At 41.7% G+C, this 17,195-nt stretch overlaps 1 protein-coding gene across 2 annotated transcripts in view; it reads left to right on the forward strand.

Moving 5' to 3' along the window:
- Positions 1 to 17,195, forward strand: part of CSMD2 (CUB and Sushi multiple domains 2) — a 1,446,274-nt gene that overhangs the window by 1,344,116 nt on the left and 84,963 nt on the right. For both annotated transcript variants that reach the window (XM_082247591.1, XM_082247592.1), the window contains 3 exons: positions 1,192 to 1,305; positions 1,558 to 1,746; positions 14,279 to 14,425. In XM_082247591.1, coding sequence (XP_082103717.1) covers positions 1,192 to 1,305; positions 1,558 to 1,746; positions 14,279 to 14,425 — 450 coding nt within the window. The remainder of the gene's footprint in view (positions 1 to 1,191; positions 1,306 to 1,557; positions 1,747 to 14,278; positions 14,426 to 17,195) is intronic.

Consider the following 17,195-nt stretch of genomic DNA (forward strand, 5'->3'; position numbering starts at 1 on the left):
TCTCGCTACTTGTTGATATTGTTCTGTTTATATTTTTCTCAATAAAACGTTTATATAAATAAAAAAAAAACATTTGGGACCCCAGACTTCAACCATGCTGTGGATCCTTTCCACTCTGTTGGTGCAACAAAGAAAGCAGTAGCTAAATCTAGCAATAATCATTATTTTATCCGCTATGACAATAATCTACACACTGAAAGTTTCAGAACCTGTGTATTGATAACCAAAACGTTGATGTATTCTGTGCCTGTTTTTTGTATTTTCTTTTTACTATCACATGCTGTTATTTCATATTCTGCTGTGCTGGAGAAACACATGAAGAAATGGTAGATAACATTTAAACATGGATCCATTTATTATCAAATTGGTGATAAAAAGTTTAAATACTGTAAACTAAAGTTTATATTAAAATGTTTACCACTTGGGAAAATAAAATTTAAATTTTTTTCTTTAAAGCTGCCTCACACAAAGCCATAGGTTTCATTGGGCACCATTACAAACTTCTTGAAGGCACCTTAGCTAAGTGATGTAGAAAAATTGAGGGAGAAGAGAAACATTGAAATACTAGTCAGGACCAGTTTGAAAAAGTGTATTTCCTATGGAAAAATAAATTACTTCCAACCCTGGGTTTCCTACTCATTTGGATGTTGCTGTGTTATGCAAAACGAATAAAATAGTTTTAACATTTTAGAATGGGGTGCCTCCAGACTGTCCGTAATTTTTAAAGGGTGCCTTGACTGAAAAAAGGTTGAGAAACACTGACTTAATGCAACAAGAAATGTAGTCACTCACCACCAAATGCAAATACAACATATGTTTTATTATTTAGGATAAGTCATGGTGCCTGAATTTGGATGGTTATAAAAATATTAAGGTGATTTTTTTTCTTTTTCAAAGTAATGCTGACAATATGGTGCTGCTTGTTAACAAGTCCCTTTCAGTTACTTCTTACCACAAAGAGCCTCTAAGGATATTATATTATTATCACAAATGAACATATCACACACGAACATATGATACGAAATGTGTTTTTTTTTTTTTATCATTTCTTCTTGAGTTACCAACTTTCTAACAAATATTATTAATAGCCTAATACAATATGGTAAGTAAGCATACATCATTAAATTGTTGTATCTTTTGAAGTACAGTTATATCTCATTATATATCGTTCATTCTGTGTATGTTCCCTAGGTGACATTGTGCGCTACAAATGCCTCCCAGGATTTACTTTATTAGGGCCTGAAATCTTAATTTGCCGACTGGGGACACACCTACAGTTTGAGGATTCTCCTCCCACTTGTGAAGGTGAGATTCTGTTTCTAATCATTATTCTAGTAACATCTGTAATTCTAAACATTAAGGTGTATTCCAAGATTTACTGTACATACAGATATATCACACTTAATTACAAGTATATATAGAAAGAGATACATTTTAGGGCCTCTGTCAAATGAACAAACTGGTTCTCTTCTCTTATTCTCTTACAATTCACCATGATTTTCTAGGCTATGTTTGCAATGCTGTTTATACTACATATTCTTTCTTCTTTTTTTGCAGTACTCTGTCCAACCAATGAGATCCTAACGGATTCAACTGGAGTTATTCTAAGTCAAAGTTATCCTGGTACATACCCCCAGTTCCAGACCTGTTCCTGGATTATAAAAGTTGAGGCTGGGTATAACGTGACACTGTCTGTGGAATACTTTCTGAGTGAAAAACAGTATGATGAGTTTGATATCTTTGATGGTAAGTCGATTTTTAGCTTGGTATTGAATGATATTGAATTGTACATGATTGTTACATGAACGAGAAAAATGTATTATGTAATACAACTAAGTGCCGGTTCAAATTTGTGCGATCACAGAGATTGCATGTAATTCGGAGCGCACTGCTCCTAAAATTACATGCGATCTCTGTGCGGTGCAAATTCAGCCATACAGTTTGTATGGCTGAATTTTCACCGCAATCGCACTGAAACACGCACAGGACCCTTTTTTTTGGTCCGCAGCAGAATCGGATCGCATGGTGGTTCACACTAGTGTGATCAGATTCTGTGCAAACTGCGATATGCAATCTGATCTGGGGGTGTCGTTAACCTTGAATTGACACACCCAGCATATCGCATATGGCAGTGTGAACTGTCTGTTGTGCGGATGTAATGCAGGAACACGCTGTATATTTGCAGCATTCCCGCATACATTAAATAATATGGTAGTTATCCCTGTCCTCCAAAACAAGTTGGGGTTTTTGTTTCAGACTTTTATATTGCCCCCAAACTGTGTTAGTGGAATAGGAAAAATGGAGACCTTAGAAAGCAACTCCACTTTTGTTGTGACAAAAACAATCCCCTCTGGATGATCGATGTACATTGCAGAGATTTTAACAAAGGCCCCTTTCACATGGGCTTTCTGATCCGATCTGCCTGTCAGTTTTTCAGGCGGACCGGATCAGATGCTCCATGCAGCCCTATGGAGCAGCGGATGTCAGCAGAGACATCTCCACTGACACCCGCTGCTATCCGATTCCAATCCTGTCCATGAAATCCGGACGGATGGAAACCCTATTTTCCATCCGTCTAGAGGATCAGATCGAATGGGATTGGATGAGAACGGACAGGCGGTCCTTTCTCATCCGATCTTCCCATAGAGGAGAGCGGGGATCTGACAGCTCTGTCTCTGCACACAGAGCGGAGACAGAGCTGTCATCCACCTGCTCAGTGGGGATTGGCAGATCGATCTCCCTGCTGAGCAGAACGGACTCCGTTGGGCGCAAAGCCCATGTGAAAGGAGCAAAACGTTGTTGCAGATTTCTGTTATTGCTATGAAGTAAAAGCAGTTTGTTCTTCTATGTCTCTTGAATATTGATTCTGAATGGGAGTGACTTTTTTAAATTATTAATCAGCTGATGGACTTGCGGTGCTCTAATGAGTAGTATGGCAGGGTCCGCATCCCTTTAGAAGTGATTAACACCTTAGGAGCATCTCACCAAAAATGACATTTTTGTTGCAGGGGATACCTAAAATCTAACTTGTATCTTAGTGCAGACTTCTAGGAAAATCATTGAGCCAATCACACAAGCAGAAAATTACATTTCTTAGGGCAGTTCATACACCATCTGTGTACAAAATGCCTCCAGATTGCCATATTGCATTGAGTTTTGCAATTAAAAATGAAAGGTAGTTTTTAATAACATAAAATTACAGAATGGGCTGTCATAATTATATATCCTGCATTTTTTTTGCTATATTTTTTCCTGTGAAAGTACCCTTTAAAGCCTAAGTGCCGCCAAAGTAAAAAACAGATTAATCACAAGGGATATAACGTATAGTGAGTAGGATGTGTCCCTTGTGGATGGTTCTTTTAGTTGAAATTTCTTCTGTTAATGCCCCCCCCACTCCTGCTGTCATAATCTTTTGGTGCAGCACGGGTTAATAGAACCAAGAGACCTTTTCTGCCCAGCTGCATCATTCAATAAAGCTATGTGAGGTCCGGTTCACACGGGTGCAACATACGCTCTGACTTTGAGAGCACGTGTCGCATGATGTGTATAAATCAATGGTTCGCTATGAAAGTCATCTTAACTGGTCTGACACAAGTAGGTTCAACTTTGAAAATGATTCCTGCACTACTTTGGTCTGACTGTAGTCCATTTTCAGCCCATTCAATATCATTGAAGTCAGATCAAGGTCGGATCATCATCTTAACTAATTTGACTTGTATGCGACTTGTGCTCTGAGGATCTGGAAGGGGAACCCCACGGCAAAATATAAAAAAAAAACGGCTTGTTGGGTCAGAAAAGGGGGGGAATGAGCAGGCGGCCACCCCTGGACCGTACTAGGCCACATGCCCTTAACATGGGGGGGTGGGTGTTTTGGGGTAGGGAGGCTCTGTGCCACCCACCCCAAAGCACTTGGTCCCCATGTTGATTGGGACAAGGGCCTCTTCCCAACAACCCTGAGTGGTGGTTGTGAGGATCTGTGGGCAGGGGGCTTATCAGAATCTGGAAGCCCCAGATCCTGGACCCCCCCCATGTGAATGAGTATGGGGTACATTGTACCCCTACTCATTCACCCAAAAAGTGTTAAAAATAAATAAAAACAGTACACAGGTTTTTGACGATTCCTTTAATAAAAATGAAGAATGTCCCCCCATTGTAGCTCCAACATGTCTTCTTTCTCTGCTGATGTCTTCTCCCTCTGGTTCTTCTCTCTCCGCTGATGTCTTCTTCCTCTGGTTCTACCTCTGGCTCTTCCCCCTCCGCTGTCCTCTTCCTCTGGTTCTTCTCCCTCCCCTGATGTCTTCTTCCGATGCTAGCTCCTGCTGTTGTTTTAGCTTTGGTGTCTGAAATTTCTTATATGGCCATGGGGCATGGCCATCCGGTATCATCATCCAAAGGCCCCGCACCCTTGTGATGTCCCTGCCTGGGCATGATGGGTCGGTGACATCACAAATTGAACATGAAATCATAGAGCAAAGTCGGATCAAAGTCATCCGACTTTCATGTCGGAGCAGTGTGAACCTCGCCTTATACTATAGCTTCTATAAATAAAACACTATCTGTGAAAGGAGGGGGCAAACCTATTGATTATCTGTCCATTCTCTACTTTTACAGTGGCTTAAAAAAGTATTCATACCCCTTTAAATTTTCCAAATTTTTCATGTTACAACTAAAAATGTAAATGTATTTTATTGGGATTTTATGTGACAGACCAACACAAAGTGGCACATAATTGTGAAGCGAAAAGAAAATGATAAATGGTTTTCAAAATTGTTTACAAATAAATATCTTAAAAGTGTGGTGTGTATTTTTATTATGCCCCCTTGAGCCCCGGTTCACACTAGGGCGACCTGTGAGGCGACCTGGTCGCCTCACAGGTCGCCGCAGGTCGCCTCCCATAGGGAAGCTGCGGACCCGTTCTAATAGGAATGACACAAGTCGCTCCGACCTAGAAAAAGGGTCCGGAGCTTCTTTGGGGCGACCAGGAGGCGACCGCCATAGACTTTAATATTATGAAGTCCGTGGCGGCCGCTCCGAGGCCGCGGCGCGCTGCTCGCACCGCGATCTCGGAGGTCGCCCCTGAAAGTAGCGTCGCTCCTATGTGAACCGGCGCTTACTCTGATACCCCTAATTAAAATCTAGTGGAACCAGTTACCTTCAGAAGTCACCTAGAGAACCTTAGTGAGCAAACAGCATCAGGAAGGCCAGGGAACACACCAGACAGGTCAGGGATAAAGTTGTGAAGAAGTTTAAAGCAGGGTTGAATACAAATGCACGCCACAATTTTCCAATATGAATTTGTAAAGAATTTTGAAAAACATTTATCATTTTTCTTCCACTTTACAATTATGTGCCACTTTGTATTGGTCTATCTCATAGAATCTCAAAGAAAACAATTACATGTTTAGTTGTAACAAGACAAAATGTGGAAAAAAAATCAAGGGGTATGAATACTTTTTCAAGGTACTGAAGATCCTGTTTCATTCATAGAAGCTGTAGAGCAGCTGGGTGGAAAGGGCAGGCGTAGTCTGGCACTTTGATGACAGCACTTTAGTTATCTTAACTATTATCTCACCCAACGCTGATGGCAGGCGGGGGGGGGGGGGTGACATGGAGGAGGATTTCAACTGACAGAAGAGGCATCAGCACAAGGAACACATCATACTGTCCATTGTACTGTCCCTTGTGCTGATTTTTTTCATGTCCCTTATGCTGATTTTTCTAGTTTTTATTTTGGCTGCACTTAGGCTTAAAAGCTGAGATCCAAGCAGATATAAAAAGCAAAAATGGATGTATTTATGTGTTAAATTTAAAAATTAATTGTATTATTTGTAAGTAACTGAAAATTGTCTTGATATGGGAACCCACTTTAAAATATCACTTAGAGATTAACGACGAATGAGGGACAGCACTGGAAGGCAATTAGGCACTGCTATAATGCACATGTCCTGATAGTGAACATGCAGATATAAGGAAAAAGCAGAGTGAACAGAGGGGGAATCTCATTAGTAAGCTGTTAGTAAGCTGTTTTTCCTTCACTGTCCAATTATCAATTTTATGATGTGATAAAGGGACCTTCCACGAAAGACTCCCTACAGCATTAGGACTTAAATGGATACTTAGGTTTGGAAAAATAGGTAGGTTTGGAAAAATTGTCAGAAATATTATTTGACAAATCCCAAAAATATATTCCTGGGGCATAGGCAAAAAATGTGACACAGCAGGGACAAGTATCCTACTTCTGTTTGAGAAATCAACCCAAACATTCAGCTTGAAATCTCAGAGGTCATTCTGTAATTGAAACCTGCATGTAGTTACAAAGGCTAATTAAAACCATTCACCCATCTATCCAAGTCACCATGCTTTATTTTGCTAAGAAATCACTTTGAAAAACACCCCCTAGAATTTCTGGCCGTGACCATATTGCATAAGGGCAGATTATTCATGTAGCAGTTCCCCTGGAGCAATTTGCCCTTAGCTCAGGCAGGAGGATGTGCTTAGCTGAGAAAACCCCTCCTGCCATCTTCCCCAACTGAAGACTCACGGGATGTATAACATCATTTGCCCAGGCCTAGAAACCAGGAAGTATCCGAAGTGTAACTAAAATGTAAAAAAAAGTTAAAAAAAAAAGAAAATATAATTTATTTTCCTTTCCATTTACTAATGCTAGCAGCATAAGGATAAAAAAAATCAATGTTGATTAAAAAAGCAAAGTTCTGCTTTAAAGTTGGCAGTTAATTTACAGTGGAAAAATGTCTCTATTCCCTTAAAAATTCCATCAGCTCTCCATTATCTGAAAAATGCTACCTTTTTTTGGTGGCGCTACTTTTCACTGTTTAACCACAGCAAACATTTTTTCCAAAGGCAAAAAGGTTTTTTTACCTTAATGCATTTTCTGCATTAAGGTAAAAAACCTTCATGTGTCTGTGCCTCCCCCCGCCCCTAAACACTTATCTGACACCACTTTCGATCCAGCGCTCTTGTGAGGAGGGATCAGGGGGCAGGCCCAAGCCACGCTGTGTGTGTCTATGGATGCATCCAGCATGGCTCAGGATCAGGCTCACTTGAGTGCCCCTATAGCAATCGACTTGTTATGGAGACTTGTGGAGAAGAGGAGGAGCCAAGGTTGCTGATGGGGGACTCCAGAAGAGGAGGTTCAGGGCTGTTCTGTGCAATACAATTGCACAGAGCAGTAAGTATACCATGTTTGCTATTTTTTTTTTTTTAATTTACAATCACTTTAAGGCATATCTATGTTCAAAATGAAAAATTACAGATTTATTGCTGGGTGTAGGTATTTGTACCTGTAATCTCAGAGGTTCCCCCCTAGACATCTGCCACTTATACTTATTTTTGGTTGTAATCCTGATTTTGAAAAATGTCGAAAAAGTGTATGACATTGTGCTCACATAGACACAGGGAGGTGCATACATAGAATGAGACTGGAACCTGTCAGGGCCATCTTCAACACAGGGCAAAAGGAGCAGCTGCCCTGGGTCCAGTCATTGTTGTGGGGCCCAAAGTAGCTGCCCCTTGAGCCCGCACTGCCTGCAAATAGGTAATAAGTGGTTTTGGGAGGGCCCAAGAAAATATTTGCCCAGGGTCCAATCAATATTAAAGACGGCCCTGGAACCTGTACCTGTACTGATCTGAACAGTTTGTTTTAATTGATGAGGAAAATCGCATTTGTAAGAGCAGTTGGGTTAGTAAAGAAAATAAAGAAAAAGAAAGTATTCAGACTTTTATTAGTGAAACATAATTAAATATTTGTGGCCGTGTTTATGCATTGTAAGTTTTCAGGTATATCATAAAATACATGTCTTTGCAATGAACAAGCTTCATTGTTTGGTTTTGTTAAAGTATGGATAGTGCAAGTGCAAAATGCATAGCACAGATTTTTTTTTTTTTTTTTTTCAAAAAAGAGAAAATAGGTCATATGGTTTTATACTAGTCTCCTAAGGAGTTTAGCGATAAGGGTAGTGCTGAGATGAGTCACACAGTAGATCACACAGACTAGTGGGGTCAAGTGAGAATTTCTTAAGTCTAGGGGTAATTAGACTATGCTGTAGGGAGGAGTGCAATATGTCTTCAGAAAGTGGGATTAATTGGATGCTTTAAAGCATTTATTAGTTAGGAGAAGCAAAAGTTCTGAAGTTCTGAGAGAACAGGGTCGAAAGAACAGTTAATTATGTGACAACTGAAAATTAGTGCGGCAAATTTTGCTCTTGTTAAAAAGAAATAGGGGAAAGGAGTTAGAGAATGGAGTAAAGTGAGAGATTTAGGCGTGTTTATAAGAAAATATCACTTGCTTTTGTGGTGGCTGCTAAAATTTTGAGCACTTAGGGCGTTAAGTCATTTTGGGGCTTTTTGTGTGAAAAGATGTACAGATCGTACTGGAAATTTAACATGTTTTTGAAAAGCATACTACACTATACTCTGCAAAAGCTATATAATCTGTCTGTGTTATGCCACCATTTCTGATTGACATTAGACATTCACAGGTCAAATATACCTGTAACAAACAAGTTGATTTACTAAAGGAAAATGCAATGTTCATTTTGCAAGGGACGTTGTATTTTGCAAGGGTAATTACCCTAGATCTTAGTGAATGAGATGAAGCTCTGCTAACTTCATCCAATTGTGTGCAAATAAGAGGGCTTTCGTTTATTTTCCTTGCACCTGATTGGATATGCTTTGCAAATTGAAACTTTACATTCACAACAAATTCAACATTCACTAAGCCTTGAGAAAAATTCCCTTTGCAAATGCAACTTCCACTGCAAACTTAACAGCCTATTTGCCTTATTTAGTACATTAACCCTAATCTTCCTCAACATTAATAAAGTAAGTACCCTTTTATAAAATCCAATCCAATTCAATTACCACTTAAGACAAAAGAAAAAGCATTTGGATGGACTTAGGCAACATAGAGCACATTGTTTTCATAAAATCCATAATTTTATTTGTAAACAAAATCTAAAAAAGATACGTAGAGAACAAGTGTCAGTTAGAGCCGGTTCACACTGGAGCGACTTGTCAGGCGACCTGGTCGCCTGACAAGTCGCCACGGGTCGCCTGCCATAGATTAGCACAGAACCCATTCAAATAGGAGCGACACAAGTCGCTCCGACTTAGAAAAAGGGTCCTGAGCTACTTTGGGGCGACCTGGAGTGACCTGCATTAACTTCAATGATATGAAGTCCGTGCCTGCCGCTCCGAGGTCGCGGTGCGAGCTGTGCACCGCGACTTCACAGGTCGCCCCGGCAAGTCGGGTCGCGCCTATGTGAACCGGCTCTTAAACACATATGCAAAATAAATGGCCAACATAAGCCAGAAAATTCTATGCAGTAGTATTGTTACATGGTATTGAGTGAATGAGCCCCTGTGTGTCAATGCGTTTCGCTGGTGAGCTTCCTCAGGACACACAAAAAAGGGAAAGAATCAGGTTTCACTACATAAATAAAAAAATATAATGAATTATAATTGGTGCAAAAATGAAACATGCAATATTAACACATCATATGAAGAAAGTTGCATCCATAAAAATAGCACAATCACCTCGTCCAGATAATGAAATGCACATGCAGTTGTCTCCCTGGGCGAGCAAAAAAAGAACTGACCAGTCACCCCACAGCTGGTGTACCCAAGCTACAATATCAAAGCAGCCCATGACTAGTTAAAGAATGGTAATAAAAATATGCATCCAAATATACATATATACCTGGATCTGGGTGCCAAAACTGAAAAGAATATATGCGTAGTATAAAATGATGTGTACAGCACAGTAAATATAATCACATACAGCCACCATGGGTTATATGCTATAACACTGTGTTTACAACAGCATACCATCGTTCTCCCTCCAGGGCAAGTAACCGCGTGTGCCCGGCCGCAATCGCGGCCGCCGTCCCCGTGAATCAGCTTCCACTCTGGCGAATGGGGGTGCAAACCCCCAGGATCGCTCCCGCGGATCGCCGTACAGGTACAGCGATTCGCGCAGCTGAGCCAGCTTGCCATCTTTTCATGTGACAACACTGAAGAAATGACACTTTGCTACAATGTAAAGTAGTGAGTGTACAGCTTTTATAACAGTGTAAATTTGCTGTCCCCTCAAAATAACTCAACACACAGCCATTTTGGTCTAAACCACTGGCAACAAAAGTGAGTACACCCCTAAATGAAAATGTCCAAATTGGGCCTGAAGTGTCAATATTTTATGTGTCCAACAATATTTTCCAGCACTGCCTTAACCCTCTTGGGCATGGAGTTCACCAGAGCTTCACAGTTTGCCACTGGCATCCTCTTCCACTCCTCTATGGTGACATCACGGAGCTGGTGGATGTTAGAGACCTTGCGCTCCACCACCATCAGTTTGAGGATGCCCTACAGATGCTCAATAGGAAATAAATCCACTTTTAGAAAATGTCTCAGAATTCCCTTTTTAAGTTTTCGAATAGATCCAAGAATGACGGATAGCAAGACAACCCGAGGGGAGTTTGGCTGGCATGGTCACATCTGTGATCTTAGCATACAATTCCAAAACCAAGGCCCAGAACCTGTGGATAGGGGACAAGCCCACCAGACATGGGTCAGTGTTCCCTGACTTAGATGGCAACACCAACAGAGGTCAAGTATGCCCTAATAGCCAAGAATAAACAGTAAGTAAGTGAAAATCAGACTAAAATCAAAATTAGACTAAAAGGCCCATATAATTAGACCGTGCCAAATTATATGAAAAAAGTTCCACTATTGGCTAAACACTTTGGGCATGAGGGGAAGACAATATTCCCATATTGAATAATATACACTGCTCAAAAAAAACACTCTGAAAACACATTAGATCTCAATGGGGAAAATATGCTGGATATCTATACTGATTTGGACTAGGTAATTAGGAATGAAAGGATTACACATTGTTTGATGGAAATGAAAATGATCAACCTACAGAGGGCTGAATTCAAAGACACACATTTTCCTGAAATTTCATTGCAGCAACTCAAAATGGTACTTAGTAGTTTGTATGGCCCCCACATGATTGTATGCATGCCTGACAACATGGGGGCATGCTCCTAATGAGACGGTGTCCTAGGGTAATTCCTCCCAGATCTGGACTAGGGCATTACTGAGCTCCTGAACAGACTGAGGTGCAAGCTGGCGATGTCAGACGGACCGAAACATAATGTCCCAGATGTGTTCTAGTGGATTTAGGTTAGGTGAGTGTGGGGGGCCATTAAATGGTAGCAATTCCTTCATCCTCAAAGAACTGGCTGCATGCTCTTGCCACATGTAGCCGGGCATTGTTGTGCACCAGGGGGAACCCAGGACCCACTGCAGCAGCGTAGGGTCTGACAATGGGTCCAAGGATTTCCTCCCGATACCTAATCGCATTCAGGGTGCCATTCTCTAGCCTGTAGAGGTCTGTGCATCCCTCCATTGTTATGCCTCCCAAGACCATTCCTAACCCACTACAAAACCGGTCATGCTGAAAGATGTTGCAGGCAACAAAACTTTCTCAATGGCTTCTCCGGACCCTTCCATGTCTGTCACGTGTACTCAGGGTGAACCTGCTCCCATCTGCGAAAAGCACAGGGTGCCAGTGGTGGACCTGCCAATTCAGGTGTTCAGTGGCAAATGCCAATCGAGCTCCACAGTGCCAAGTAGTGAGCAGAGGGCCCGCTGGAGGACGTCAGACCCACAGTGAAGTTTGTTTCAGATTGTATGTTCAGAGGCATTCACACCAGTGGCCCACTGGAGGTTATTTTGTAGGGCTCTGGCAGTGCTCATCCTGTTCCTGCTTGCACAACGGAGCAGATACCGGTCCTGCTAATGGCTTCTATGGCCCTGTCCAGCTCCCCTAGAGTAACTTCCTATCTCCTGGTATCTGCTTAATGCTCATGAGACTATGATGGGAGAAACAGCAAACCTGGCAATGGCATGTATTGATGTGCCATCCTAGAGGAGTTGGACTGCCTGTGTAACCTCTATAGGGTCCAGGTATTGTCTTATGCTACCAGTAGTGACACTGGCCCTAGCCAAATGCAAAACTATTGAAAAACAGTCAGAAAAGATGAGTAGGGAAAAAAAAATGTCAGTGGCCTCTACCTGTAAAACCATTCCTCTTTTGGACGTTGTCTCGTTGTTGCCAATCTAGTGCACCTGTTGTTAATTTTATTGAGACCAAAGCAGCTGAAACTGATTAACAACCCCCAGATATAACCAATACCCCAGGAGATTATTTTGACTTGGTGCTATGCTCTGATTAAAAAATGCTCCTTCATTTTTTTTTGAGCAGTATATATGAAGTGATAGCAAGGTTAGTGACCCAAACACACAGCAACCCATTAATGTGGGTTTTCACCTTGTTTTCCATCTTATAAACAAGTTCAGAAAAGTAGAATGGCAGTGCAGCATATACTAACAAAGCCCATTAGTGCTGCCTCCCTCTCCTACTTTGGCAGCTACTCTGCAGGAAATCATAGGAGCCTGAAATCCAGACAGATTCCGTTACTTACAGTAGTTGTATTTAAAAATGTATTTACAGACATTGTAATGAATATCTGATTTAAATTGTGCTATTATATCTGCTGGAGTTCAGCTTTAAACTGAACCTCAAGATAAACATAATGATATCATTGAAAAGGCTTAGTTTAGTAATGTTTTTTTAACTACATTTATTAGTAATTTGAAATTGTATTTCAGCTTTTTCAGTATGTGCAAGAGTATAACGATATGTAATGTATTTTAAAATAGTCAAATGCCTTTTGTGATCTGACTAAAGTAAACTAAAATCTTTTGCAGGATTCTGCAGTTTTCACATTGCCTTCTGTCCTGTTGAACAAGCATTACTTTTTTTTAGAGTCACTACTTTACCAGTTTCTAGGTTTTATATGGTAATGTGATTGTGAATGGTCAACTGAATGAATATATTTTAGATCAAACTATCTTGCATAATATAATTGTTAGGCAGCTTTCACATGGGCTTTCTGATCATGTCCACCTGTCAGATTTTTTTAGGGGGACCTGATCAAAATTTGTATGCAATTCTATGGGCAGGTGGATGCAAACTCATGTGTGTATGTTTACATCCACCTACCTCCAAGTCTGTCTGGGTCTTGAAAAAATTGAGAAGGACTGCATCCTTTTCTATTTTTCTGGACCTAAATATGATAGATTAGGAGCAGCCTGATGTAAACGGACACAAGTCCGTTTTTATTTTGCTGCCTATAGATCCAAAAAAGGTCTAACATGGGTCCACTGTAAAAATGCAGGCAAAAAGTGAATGTCCCCGAAGTGTCACAGTTACCCTGCTGAACAGTGTGTGAAAGAAGAAACCCTAAAGCTGGATACACACTATCCAACTTTTGTGGTTAGATTTCCTTCAGATTTAAGCCTAGTACACACGCAACGATTTTCCGCCGACCGGTCGTCCGTCTTTTGTCGAGAGTGGTGTTTTGTTGGTTGGAATGTGCCTAGACTGCACTGGACTTTTGTCGACCGACAAAATTCTACTTCAGAAGTGATGTCATGTGTTGGTTTGCTTTCTATGTGTTCTTTCTTCTCTGAACATGCCCAGTCTTGCTCATAAGATTTTTCCCTGTCAAAATCTGTACTGACTGCACGAAAATCGGCCGTGTTTTGACGGAGGACAAAAATTTTATAGCCTGCACACCAGATTTTTTTCGGCCGAAAAATCAGAGTCGGTTGTCGGAAGCATCATACTAAACAAGCCGAAAATCGGCAGATCGATCGTCAGACGAAAATTCCCTGCCGAATTTTTACGCGTCTGTATGAGGCTTTACCTTTTCTATGTAGTGCAAGGGCCTGCCAGATTGCATACAAATTGAAAGTGTTTAGGTTTGACCTCATATTATATGCTTTTGGTAAGTCTAAAGGAAAAAGTCTTCAGAAAATCTTATAGTGTGTATGGCCCATAAGGACATGTTTTGATGGACTTTTGTTCCCTTCGAGCAGGTTTGCAAACCTCTACAAGTCTTTGGGAATACAAATCCAGCTTGAATCAGGTAAAATTCTGGTCAGAAGGAGGGTAACCACAGGTCACATGCACCTGTCAGTGAATTTTGAATAATCTCAGAAGGGTCCTAAAAAGAACTCAAACTATTGCCATCAACACAACCCCGAGCTCATCCGCACAGGCCCCTAGTTTGTTTTTTAAATGATCAGATTGATATCTGCAGACCTACAGAATATCATCATTTAGTGCACTTCTTTGTCTGGTTAGCTTTAATATGTTAAATAGCATTTTAATTTTTGCATTTCTTAGGTCCATCTGGTCAGAGCCACCTGCTTACATCATTAAGTGGCAACTATTCAGCTCCCATGACTTTCACTAGCACTGGAAACAAGGTTCTTCTCCGTTGGATGTCTGACCATGCCTATAGTCGAAAGGGTTTCAAAATACGCTACTCAGGTAAGAATGATGAACTAAGCAGCTTAAAGATGTGTAGTGACATGAGGGTTTAATTTTTTATGTAAAATAAAAACAATCGCTGATTTCTTTTGTCTGCCACACAGACATGCTATAGTTCAGTTTGCTATATTGAATTTGTTTCACTACTTAATACAAACTATTTAGTAGTTTAGCCTTAATAAACCTAGTGTAGTTCTTTTTATGTCAAGTACCTATTGTCATGTCTATTAATGCCTTTAACCATGTATAGAGAATACATATTTTCCAAACACTTCTTTCTTCTTTTTTTTAAAATAAATAAAAAAACACTTGGGAAATATTTATAGGCAGTGAATGGGAAATTCACTAAACATTCAGTGCTGTATCTTCCTGGTGCAAACAATTTAAATGGCAGTGACTGAGTTACATTCAAAGAATGTCACACTTGTTACTTTATAAATATGATAATTAGATGTTTCACATCTTTCTTAAATTATCATTGTAAGCTGCCAATAAGAATTGAATTTATCATTTACAAGGAATGTTGTGGTACATGTATACCAGGTAGTGTTACCAACCTACCAGACTGAAATTTACTGACATGACACCAAAAATTTACTGGCACAGCCTAGTTTTTACTGGCATTTCTAAAAGTTACAAAATTACTGTTTTAAGTGCAAATTTCAGTGTTTAGGCTACAAACAAGTAAAATATGCACTTAGCACTTTGACATAACGTAGATATTAGAGAAAAAACATATTTCTTATTTTATTTTCGATATAGCAAGTAAGTAGCTCAGGGACAGGACTCAAGAAAGCAAGAAATTAGAATATGCAGACACACACATGTAATTGACTCTCACAGTGATAATGACAACAGTGTGCAGCAACACAGATGATGATGATGACACCTCACCAACATGATATGTCCCCTCCTGAGTCATAGGGACAGTCTTTCTCCATGCCAGGTGTTTCCTTCAGTCCACTCCAGTCCAAAAAGCACTGACAGCCCCCCTCCCAGCTTTCTTTGCTCCCATCCCACGGAACCACACACAAGATTTCAGCCGCTCCGCTTGGCTCCCCTGCGCCATGACATCACATGACACACTCAGGTACCGCCTTCTCCAGACCTGCCCCCCACGCTGACACCACCCGAATACACTGTAGCAGGCACTCAGATGCAGTGGCGTAGCGTGGGTTGTCAGCACCCGGGGCAAAGGAAGTAATTTGCGCCCCCTAACCCGCGGGATTTTAGCACTCGAGTCTGTTCCACTAGATTAGTTAAAGAAACCCTTACCCCCTAAGCACATGTATTGTTTGTTATGAAAATACTGATGAAATTAAAGTAAAATGCATCTAAATACAAGTTTATTTTTACTTTAATGAGTGCGAACATGCATTACACATTCTCCACATTTTCAGCAGGTCAATGAATACATTGTAAGTGAAAAAATAAATAATTTCAATGCAGAATGACCAGCGTGCCCCCTTTCAATGCAGACAGACCAGCGTGCCCCCTTTCAATGCAGACAGACCAGCGTGCCCCCTTTCAATGCAGACAGATCAGCGTGCCCCCTTTCAATGCAGAGTGACCAGCGTGCCCCCTCTCAATGCAGAGTGACCAGTGTGCCCCCTTTCAATGCAGAGAGACCAGCATGCCCCCTTTCAATGCAGAATGACCAGCGTGCCCCCTTTCTATGCAGACTGACCAGCGTGCCCCCTTTCAATGCAGAATGACCAGCGTGCCCCCTTTCAATGCAGAGTGAACAGCATGCCCGCTTTCAATGTAGAATGACCAGCGGGCCCCCTTTCAATGCAGAATGACCAGCGTGCCCCCTTTCAATGCAGAGAGACCAGCGTGCCCCCTTTCAATGCAGAATGACCAGCTTGCCCCCTTTCAATGCAGAATGACCAGCGTGCCCCCTTTCAATCTAGAATGACCAGCATGCCCCCTTTCAATGCAGAATGACCAGCGTGCCCCCTTTCAATGCAGAGAGACCAGCGTGCCCCCTTTCAATGCAGAATGACCAGCATGCCCCCCATCAATGCAGAATGACCAGCGTGCCCCCATCAATGCAGAATGACCAGCGTGCCCCCTTTCAATGCAGAGAGACCAGCATGCCCCCTTTCAATGCAGAGAGACCAGCGTGCCCCCTTTCAATGCAGAGAGACCAGCATGCCCCCTTTCAATGCAGCGAGACCAGTGTGCCCACTTTCAATGCAGAATGACCAGCGTGCCCCCTTTCAATGCAGAATGACCAGTGTGCCCCCTTTCAATGCAGAATGACCAGCTTGCCCCCTTTCAATGCAGAGTGACCAGCTTGCCCCCTTTCAATGCAGAATGACCAGCGTGCCCCCTTTCAATGTAGAATGACCAGCATGCCCCCTTTCAATGCAGAATGACCAGCGTGGCCCCTTTCAATGCAGAGAGACCAGCGTGCCCCCTTTCAATGCAGAATGACCAGCGTGCCCCCCATCAATGCAGAATGACCAGCGTGCCCCCATCAATGCAGAATGACCAGCGTGCCCCCTTTCAATGCAGAGAGACCAGCATGCCCCCTTTCAATGCAGAGAGACCAGCGTGCCCCCTTTCAATGCAGAGAGACCAGCGTGCCCCCTTTCAATGCAGCGAGACCAGTGTGCCCACTTTCAATGCAGAATGACCAGCGTGCCCCCTTTCAATGCAGAATGACCAGCTTGCCCCCTTTCAATGCAGAGTGACCAGCTTGCCCCCTTTCAATGCAGAATGACCAGCGTGCCCCCTTTCAATGTAGAATGACCAGCATGCCCCC

This window comes from Pelophylax lessonae, assembly GCF_965119305.1.
Source record: "Pelophylax lessonae genome assembly, chromosome: 2".
NCBI lineage: Eukaryota > Metazoa > Chordata > Amphibia > Anura > Ranidae > Pelophylax > Pelophylax lessonae.